General features: G+C 33.0%; 1 protein-coding gene across 1 annotated transcript; it reads left to right on the top strand.

The window, feature by feature from the left end:
* The first annotated feature begins 3,723 nt into the window (after nt 1-3,723).
* On the top strand, nt 3,724-8,934 carry LOC117934380 (autophagy-related protein 16). Its single transcript, XM_034856031.1, has 5 exons — nt 3,724-3,800; nt 4,108-4,234; nt 6,147-6,328; nt 6,419-6,614; nt 7,537-8,934. Coding segments are annotated over exons 1-5 (1,530 nt in total). The 5' UTR covers nt 3,724-3,798; the 3' UTR covers nt 8,560-8,934.
* Nucleotides 8,935-10,840: the final 1,906 nt, after the last annotated feature.

The raw sequence follows: 10,840 nt of genomic DNA, 5'->3' as shown, positions 1-10,840 counted from the left end.
CCAACTTAAGGTAAAGAAGTTTATTCCATGGTCATCACTATCAGTTTTTTATCCCTAATCTTTGAGGTTACTTTTTCTAATAAGTGTTGATTATATTTCTTTATGTTATTTGTAACATTAACAAGTTTATGAGTGAGCGTTCTTGAGTATTCAGCCCATCACACTTTGTTTCTTGGAAATATATGCTAGGAAGGATCTTAAATTTGAGACTTTATGCACTAAAAATAAATCTTAAATGTGTTAGAAGTTATTAATATATTTAGTTACTATATTAGAATTATATATTTAGTTACTATATTAGAATCATTTTCTTTCTTTTTAGAAGTAAGGGTAAATTAGTCTTTATTTTCTTTTATTAAGTTTATCAAAATTCTAATGATGTTGTACATATTTTCAAGAGAATTTATAATAAGAAATCCTAGATTTCCTTTTCTTTCTTTTTCTCTCTTCGAATTTTTTTTTGGATTTTAATATGGTATCAATATAAAATTGATTTTTAATGAGACTTTTGATTTGTGATATCATGGAAGAGAGTTTAATTTCATACACTAATTTTCGTATGTGTTTGATTATGGAATCCTTTTTTCGTCGTATTTGATCGTAGGATATTGTAATGGGTGGTTGCATCGTTCTTCTCCTGTTTGAACCTAGTATTTGAATTCATATTCATTTCCTTCCGTTCGTATTTGCTTTCTTTTATTTGGTGGTTATTCATCATGACCCAAATGATTCTGTTCAAACTATTAGTGTGAGATTGGATGAAAAACAAATCATTCGTGTTGGGGTTATGTGATAAAAAAAATTTTGAGGGGCAAAAAGATGTAAGGTTATATTATTAGCACTATACGCAAACCTATGAATGAAAATGATGAAAAATATGAAGAACAATTAGATATATGCGAAGTAAGCAATTTAAAAATTATTATTGGGATCGACAACTCTGTTGATAATTCGATAGACATACAATTGGCGAAGTATGAAACAACCAAAGGAGATTTGTGAATATTTAGAAAGATTGTATGAAACTACCAAGGAGATCTGGGAATATTTGGAAAGATTGTATATGCAATTGAATTCTTTATTTATTTGTTAGATATTAATCTAAATTCTTTGTCTCTATTTGTTGAATATGAATCTAAATTTTATCTCTCTTTGTTGGATATGAATCCAATTTTTGTTTCTCTTATTTTGTCACGCCCCAAAACCCACTCCAAGGGTATGATGGTCATTTCACACCTCAAGCCCGAATGCTCAAAGTGGAAACGATATAAACATTCATATTGTAACTGGAAATTACAAATTACCAAATCCTTGTTCAGAGTAGTAAAATAAATGCATTCTAAAATCTTCAGATATCAACTTTAAAAACTAACACATCAATCAAAGTGTTATTGTCCAAATAACTCCAAACTAAAATAATTCAAATGGGAATTAAATTTTAATATCTAAACAATGTCCAAAATAAAGTTTGAACCAAAATTCTAACAAAGAAAAATTCCCTAGTTTAGCCATCACTCATTGTCCGAACTGAGAGTACCTGAAAAATTATCAATGAAGGGTTTGAGCTTAAAGCCCAATAAGAAACATCAATATAGTTTCATGAATCAAACATTTTCAATAAAACTTTCTCATATCCATTTCAAAACAATTTCACATTAAAACCAAATAAAATACATTAAAAATATCTTTACTCTGGTTATTGAATAACAAATGGTGTCCAATTAGGTGAAACTTCACAAATAAGTGACTAGTTTCAAATTTGTTCAATTTAAGGTGAACAAAACCACATATGAGACTTCACAAATAAGTGACTAGTTTCAAATTTATTCAATTTAAGGTGAACAAAACCAAATGTCAACAATTATAATCTGTTGACTAAGGTCATAAAATCAACTATTATATCCCGTTGACTAGGGTCATATAATATCAACTATTATAATCCGTTGATTAGAATTGAAAATGTTAACAATTATAACCCGTTGACTAGGATCATACAAACTAGAGTCAAACACTTTATTTTATTAATTCAAACTTATAAAACAAAATATCATATCTACATAATTTTCATTTTTCATAAACAAAGAAAATGCTCAAACATTTTTTCCATGAAAAAACATATATTTGATTTATGCATAGAAATAAAAATAATATTTTTAGACATTTCAAAATATAATATAAAAAGAAAATTATTTCCTTTTACAAAATCTACACTAATTTCCCTTTCATTAGATAAGCACTCAAAAACATTAGAAAATTAATCCCAAAGAAGCCACTCTTCTTCTAACATAACATTAAAAGAAAAAAAAAATCATCTATTACTATTAACTATTTATCTAAAATTATATATTTGAAAATCCTAATAATTTCCTATGTTATGTCACTTATATTATTTTTATGGTTTTAATTTTGTGTTTTTTATTTTATTTTTACTATTTCTTCTTCTTCTTTTCTCATTCTTTGATAATTTTAGTTTTATGTCTTCTATTACTTTTTCTCTTGGAGCATATACCTTTCTATTCTAACTATTTTTTCTTCCTTGAGTATAAACTTTTTCTATTCTTGTTGAGTCTCATAATGTCTTTAAATTTGAACTTATTCATATTAATCCTTTCTTAAATGATACAAATAGTTTTTCTGTAGATATTGATACTTTGGTTTTTTATTATCATGCTCCTTCCTTTCCTTATAGCTACTCAAACACCTTCTAAGATTGTGGATTCTCCTCTCCCATGTTCTTCTCAATGTCTTCCAAGCTATAATTGAGGAAATTTATGCTTTGCATAAAATTAATACTTGACATTTGGTACTTCAATTAAATGGTACAAAACTTAACTGGTTACTAAAAGATTTTCTCAACAATATAATTGCAAAATTGTTTACCAAGTCACACCCACTTCCACAATTTCGGTTTTTGGTTGACAAACTATCGATACTTCTTGCAATCGCATTATGAGCTTTGTGAGAAGATGTTAGACGTTAATAATATATTTAGTTACTATATTAATATTATATATTAAGTTACTATACATTTATTTATTTATTTACTATATCAAAGTTATTTTCTTTCTTTTTTAGAATCTTTATGGGATTTCAACAAAATGATCGTCTTTGTCCTTGGATGATAGCTCAAGATCAACCTCATAAAAACCTTATATTCCTTTCCAAGGTTATACCCTAATTTATAACCTATTTTTATTTATTTATTTTCAAATTTAATAACAAAAATTTTAAAAAATAAAGGTATAATTTCAACCTTTCTAAACAAAGAGTTTAAAATGGGAAATCGACATCTGCTTAAATTTTATTGGATCTAAAGCTTGGAAAGAAAAAAAGAAAAAAGGAAAAACCCTAAAAGCACCCTTACATATATGAATTGTCAAATCAATGAGAATTGTTTGATTGAACGGATTGAATTCGTTTAGTTAAGTTTGTTTGTTGTAACACATGCCTCTTTTAAAGATTCATCAAGTGGAATTCTATTTTATTTCCAAATTTTAAATAAATTTGAAAATTAGTAAGCAGTCCATGAACTCAAGACATTTTCCTCCTGTGTAGCATATTCCTTTCGCAGCGGATGCATCAAATCGACGTGTCTTAGTATCTGTGGGCAGTTTAAATATTTGGTTGACAGCCCTGTGACGTGATCATTTTTGTTTATAAAATAAATCTATTATTATTAATAATTATGATTATAATATTATTAATTTTCCGGACTTCTTTAAAAGCCCTCTCCGCACCCTCGAATCTGCTTGTGAACGAAACTATTCCTTTCTCAACACAATCTATTTCGATCGAAATATGTAAGTACAACTATTTCAGATTTGGTATCTCTTGTTTGGTTGCCGAGAAAACAGAGGAAAAGAAAAGGAATGGAAAATAGAGGAAAAGAGAAAGAATTGTTGGATTCATATGTTTCTTTTGTGTACGGATTGAAAAATCTTAAGTGATTTGGGTGAAGTATTTGTACTTGTGTCCGTTTTACCGGGATGTGATCCAAAATTTTTATTTTTATTTATTTTTCTTTTTGCCGGTGGTTTCTTGGCGACCAAACTGAGCATTAGATATACGATGGAGTCGTTGTTTGCTTGATGATGTTGAATTCTTCAGGTCACAGGATGAGGTAGCGGTTGATGCTATTAAACACGCTCTAAAGGCTCTGCGGAAGCGGCATTTGCTAGAGGAAGGCGCTCATGCTCCGGCTATCGTAGCTCTTTCCAAACCTTTTATTTATCAGGTTCTCTGTGTGTGTGCATATTTACTATAGTGATTAATCAACTGGTTACTTTCCTCTATTGTCAGTGCTACTAAGTTGAAATTGAACATTGTATTTGTAGTGCAATCTAGGGTAGTCAGATTGTATCACTGTATGGATTGAGTTGTGAACAGTAGAAAATTAAAGGAAGGGGCAATCCTTATGCACACATGAACAATAGAAAATTATGCTCAAGTAAAATAAAACCTTATCCCAATTACTCAGGTTAGGGATGCAAATCTTTAATTTTCAACTTATGTAACTCCATAACATTATATATACTACATGTCCCACTTGTAGAAATTCTCTTAATTTGAGAGGTATTTATTATCACCTTTTTCTGTTAGAAAAAAAAATGTAATTCATCTTTCTTAAATGTATCAATTGCAAACCATTTAAAAAGTCGTGGACATACATTCATCCATCTCCCAAACTTGACACCGGTAAAACTGTTAATAGGATGTCCTTAAGCTTTGAAGAAGGCAGCTGTATGATACGGAAGGTTGTACTCCTTCCAAATTGTTTTACATCCTGTGGATAAGATCTATGCTCCAAACTGGCACATTTCAACTAAAGGACTGATCAAACACTAGCCAGGAAAAAAATTGCCTGCCATCTTATGTTGATTCTTCAGAATTTTTAAGTGCCCATGATGGGTGTCACAAGATGGGTATGGATTATACAGTTAGCTGGTAGCTTGCAGTTGCACTATTAAGCACATCACTGATTACATAGAAGTTCTCCCCCCCCAAAAAAATTGTCTCAATTCTTATGCAGCTATTATGCAGATGGCAATATTACATAGACCTTCATCCACGGTGTTAATAAGTTGATGGTATTGTAGCACATGGCCTAATAATTTGCCAACTCAGAATTACAATTGGCCATTACCAAACAAAATGCAACAATGGATAAGTTACATGGGTTAAGGTAGAAAGATTATGTATCGTAAAAATAAACCTAAACCTTAGTACATGTAACAAGGGAATTTGAGATGGGCCCACTTGGTTCTGTACATGACATGTCCAGATGGTAGCCTCCTTGCCTAAGGCACCTAAGGAAGTTACTTTATCCAGGGCATATGTGATGGCTTTTCCCATTTAGAGTTTCCTACATGCCCCGACTTACCTGTGTGCGTTACATGTGCTACCTAACTAAAACTGCACTATATGCAGACTTATCAAGAGTGCTTTATAGATGAAATATATCAAGGCCCAATGATGGCATTTTCCTATGGACACTCCTGTAGCACATCAACTAGATGTCATTATCATTGGAAGTTAGAACATATTTGGAATTTCAATCAAATGACTATCAGAACCATGATTTTGGGTGTATGCCTCAATGTTAGAGAGCAAATTGCCTTTAGCGATGTGCTTATTACCAGCCTTGAAGCTCCATGTTTACCTGAAATTGTGGCACAATCTTAGGAGTTGTAAGGCATATCTGCAATCTACATGCATGCATAAGTCCATGTAACATACCATAGTATGTCACCCAGAGCATCATAACCCAGAGTACCCCAATATGCCTCTCTGAATACTTGGAAGACTATGTTAATTCTCAGATCTAGTAAACATAACAAGCCTATCCGGTGACATAATTGTTGCTTGAACTAGTTGACCATCTTTTTCCTACCTCAGGGATTATTTTCTCTATTTGATCTGATTGTCTGGATTTGGTGCAGTGTATCTTTTTTCCATCTGATAAAGTTGTGGCACAAAAGTTCTACAATGTGTTTATTTGGCATGGTTTCTCTTGATGGATTGTTCTGATGCTGCTGAATTTTAACAATATTTCTTAGTTTTGGATTCTTGGTTTTAATTCCTTTTGACTTTATCTTGAATTACTTATAATTAGTCTGATTGAGATTGGCTGGTTGATGTCCTTGAAGGGATCTGAATGGAAAGATAAAGCAGAAAATCTTGAAGTGGAACTACAGCAATGTTACAGAGCTCAAGCTAGATTATCAGAACAGCTTGTGGTGGAAGTGGCTGAATGCAGAGCTTCAAAAGCCTTGGTTCAAGAGAAAGAAGCAATAATCAATGTTATACAAAATGAGCTTACTAAAACAAGGTTATCTTTTATTCTTATGCTTTAGTCATGTAGAAGGTGTCTTTGAAATTTCAAGTAGTATGAATCGCCTAACTCAATTAAATGCTCCAGGGATGAATGCTTGCAACTAAAAGTTATTGTAGAAGAAAAGACTAAAGCTTTAGAATTAGTTATGAGTGAGAATCAGGAGCTTAAAGCACAGCTACAAGAGATGACTGTGAAAGCTAAGAATATAGAGGCTGAAAATAAGACGTTGATCGATCGCTGGATGTTGCAAAAGATGCAGGAGGCTGAACACCTGAATGAGGTATTTTATGTTATTGTTATGGTTGGGATCAAACACAGAATTAGGTCTAGATGATACTAGTACAAATTGGTATCACTAGGGAGTGACCCAGAGAAATGGCATGATGAGGGAAGAAAAACTTTGTTACCATTCTGTGCTTGATTTTACTGATGATTGGTTGGCTATTATTATAATTACTGGGCAATACATCATTGTTGTCAGATGTATTTTGAATGGGGATTTTCACTCTGCTTTCAGATTTGTATTGATTAGATGATACTCTCCTGATTTTGTTCACTTTTTAATCATCTGAAAGAGAAAAACCTCCTTCCCTTACCTTTTAACTTTTGGACTGAATTTTTTATCTGAAAATTGAAAAGAAAAGTCTTCTTTCACCAATTTTTCACTGTCCAACTGATAGGATATCAATTCACGTGGTTTATATGATTTAGACCTGGTTTGATGCAGCTTTTTGCTGGAAGCACTACTTGATGAAACTGCTTCATAGTCATACTAAAACATTTTAATCCAACATAAAACAACTGATAAGATATCTATTTACCTGGTTTATATGATTTAGGCCTGGTTTGATGTGGCTTTTCTCTGGAAACACTTCCTGGATGAAAAATGACATTGGCTGCTTCATAGTTGTACTAAAACGTTTTAATCCAACTATCTAACAATAACATTGGCTGTATACAATATTGGTGGAGATCCAATGGATTTTTTTTTTTTTCAAAGAAAAGAAAATGAAAAAGGAAGAAAAAAGAAAAGAAATAACAAATACTCCATAAACCATTCTTATACATTTTAGTGTAGGGAGAGATTTAAGTGTTTAATCCTCTTTCAGTTGATCAAGTTTGCTTGCTTTTGAAAGAATGTTCATATATTTTTAGTCTCTTTCCATCTGATGGGTTGTCTAACTATATTTTAATTATTTTAGGCTAATGCTCTTTATCAAGATATTAAAGATCAGCTCAAGGCCAGTGGTATAGCACAACTTGCTCGGCAGCAAGTGGATGGTGTGGTACGCCAAAGTGAAGAAGGTGCCCAGTACTATGGGGAATCAACTGTTCCGAATACATGTAAGCACAGGATCCATGCCCATGAGGGTGGCTGTGCAGCTATATTGTTTGAGTACAACTCTGGCAATTTGATTAGTGGGGGACATGACCGGGCAGTCAAAATGTGGGATACAAACACTGGATCATTAACTCGCACTCTTTATGGTTGTGTGGGCTCTGTTCTTGATCTTGCTATTACACATGATAACAGATCCATAATTGCTGCAAGCAGCTCAAATAACTTGTGTGTATGGGATGTGAACTCAGGTCGGATCCGTCACACTCTTACAGGCCACATGGATAAAGTTTGTTCTGTAGATGTGAGCAAAATTTCAAGTCGTCATGTTGCAAGTGCAGCTTATGACCGTACTATAAAAGTTTGGGATTTGCAGAAAGGTTATTGTATCAACACTATCATTTTCCACAGCAACTGCAATGCACTTTGCTTCAGCACAGATGGACAAACCATTTGTTCAGGTCATGTTGATGGAAATCTTCGATTGTGGGATATTCAGACAGGAAAACTACTTAGTGAAGTTGCTGCTCATTCACTTGCTATTACATCTATCTCTTTGTCTCGAAATGGGAGTGTGGTATTAACAAGTGGGAGAGACAACTTGCATAATTTATTTGATATGCGGTCTCTGGAAGTTTGTGGCACATTAAGAGCGAATGGAAACAGGGTGGCATCTAATTGGAGCCGATCCTGTATAAGTGCAGATGACAACTATGTTGCTGCTGGATCCACTGATGGATCTGTGCATATTTGGTCAATACTAACAGCAGAAATAGTGAGTACTCTAAAGGAACACACTGCTTCAGTTCTAAGTTGTTCATGGAGTGGACTTGGAAAACCTCTAGCCTCCTCTGATAAGAGTGGAATTGTTTATACATGGACATGATCGGTCTCACTTTGACAGTTGTAACTGTGACAGAAGATTCTGTCTCTCTCAATCTCTTTGCTGGCTTTGTGTGAGATACCAAAACCTTATAAGCCATTTCAGGTTGCTTGACCCCAAATCACACTACACAATGATAATGTCCTTCCACTGCTTGGAATCCAGATGTTTGTGGGCTTCTAGTTGTATAGGTTTCTAGGTCAGGAGATGCCAATAATGAACATCTAAAGTCCAGGTGTACCATGACCAGAAAAGGGTCAATATTGTTGAAGAAAATGAGGGTTACTAAAAGGAATTGTTGTGACAGTGCATCAGTGGAGTATTTCATTATTTTTTAAATAAATAAAGGGAACTTGTTTGGTTCTCGGTTGGTAGAAATGCATGCAATGTTCAATTTATATTTCCGTGACTGATAATTTTTTTTGACAGGTTGTTTTCACTCTTGAAGATGTGGGAGTTTCTTGAATTTTGAACTTTGTCCAGCTTCTTCTTATAGGAGCTGTTAAAGAGTTTATATATTGATTTTATGTCTGTTCTTTAATTTTTTTTATTTAGACTACTTTGCTTTTTTAGTTCATCTTAACTACATTAATTTCAGATTCATTTTCTTTAGGGTATAGATAAAATTTCTGACTATAGGACCTCAAAACTAGGTAATCTGACCAATTGATGCAATGTGTGATGTTACTGCTCTCATATTTATTTAATGCCCCTCTATTTCCATTTGTTATTACCATTCCATGTTAATGCTAACATTTTATTCTTAAACTGTTTCCCATCACATCATATACAATATGGTAAGAACAGGGTAATCAGTCATTATTAGAAAAAACCAATTCCATGGGTGCAATTGGCAAGAAAAAAAGATGAACTTCAGGTAATCAGTCATTATTAGAAAGTTCTTAATGAGCACTCTTACAAGAATGTAATTGTTCTTCATGAAAGTTTGGGATTTCTTTGTGCTTCTTTATCAAGAATATTGCTATCTGCAGAAATAGCTTAAAGCAGACGATGTCATCTCTTTTGCGAGAAATGGTTTTTTTATTTTCCAATTAATTTTTTCCCCTTCTGCTTGAGTTCCAAAACTATTAGGCAACCAGATTTTCTGTATGACTAACAAGTTGGCTCCCTATGCAATAATCTTGAATCCAAGGGCTTGTAATCTACTTCTGCTGTTTGACCATAGATTTCAATATTGCTAATATTGCATAAGTGTTCTATAATTTTTTTGATAGCCTATGGCATAAATGTTCAATAATACTATGTCAGAATCAGGATCATTGTAAGATTGACTTGCAATTGGTCTTATTAAGTAGTTACCATAAGATTGTTATGAGTGGAACATCCACTCTGGAATGCTTGTCAATAGTATCCGAAGGCTAACTCATCTGTCTTTGCTTCCAATAATTCATATTTTCTCATCTTTGTTGCAGAATTCCTTTGAATCTGATATTGAACTGGAGCCAATTCATTCATTGCCTGTTAGTTTAATGCCTATCTACTTTCTCCATTATTTAGCTGCTGTGGTTGAAATTAGGGATTATTGGATGAACATATTGAAATGATTATTACAGAAAATACTTTATTTTCATGCATGCTGAGTTTACTATGACTATTTTAATTGCTGATTGGTCCAAAGTTATATATGCCTTTGAATAGATTAATAATCTTTGTTGACCAATATATTCTATCTTCTTTAATGATTGTTTGTGGTTTAAGACTTTAACTTTCAAACCTTGTCAGTTCTCCAAACCCAGTAGGGTGACTTAAACCTGAAAAACATTCAACATAAAACTGAACGATTAAGGTCATTTGGTGATGGAGAAAACCTGTCCTATTTTATCCCCCAAATTTCCTCCTGATCCTCCTACATCTGAAAGAAAATGAATCTCATGCAACATTCTACAACTCATTGCTTTACTCTTACCTAGTATTCTTTCCTTTCCTCTCCATGACTACAGTACATACTCAACATTGAAAATTTGACTTCTACAAGCACAACTTTTGGGAAAATGTAGATTTAGGAAGAGGCAAGATGTTGTCAAAGTTGATTGGTGGTTTTCCATGTAAGGTCTGGTAATCAGTCCAAATCCAGTTTGGGAGTTGAAATGGTTGTAGATGGTTACAGATGGTTGCAGAAAGATCTTTTGTTAACCTTGGCATTTATTTTCATCCTTTTAAGGAATGTTCGTGCACAGCTTTGCATTCCCTCCAGCGTATCCCCTCAATCTGAATTCTGATGTATTTGTTATTGTACTCCATGTGCTGCACCTTATGTGTAGAA

The sequence above is a fragment of the Vitis riparia genome, chromosome 17 (genome assembly GCF_004353265.1).
Source record: "Vitis riparia cultivar Riparia Gloire de Montpellier isolate 1030 chromosome 17, EGFV_Vit.rip_1.0, whole genome shotgun sequence".
Lineage (NCBI taxonomy): Eukaryota > Viridiplantae > Streptophyta > Magnoliopsida > Vitales > Vitaceae > Vitis > Vitis riparia.
The sequence above is the reverse complement of the archived record's forward strand: the minus strand, read 5'-3'. Positions and strand labels throughout refer to the sequence as shown.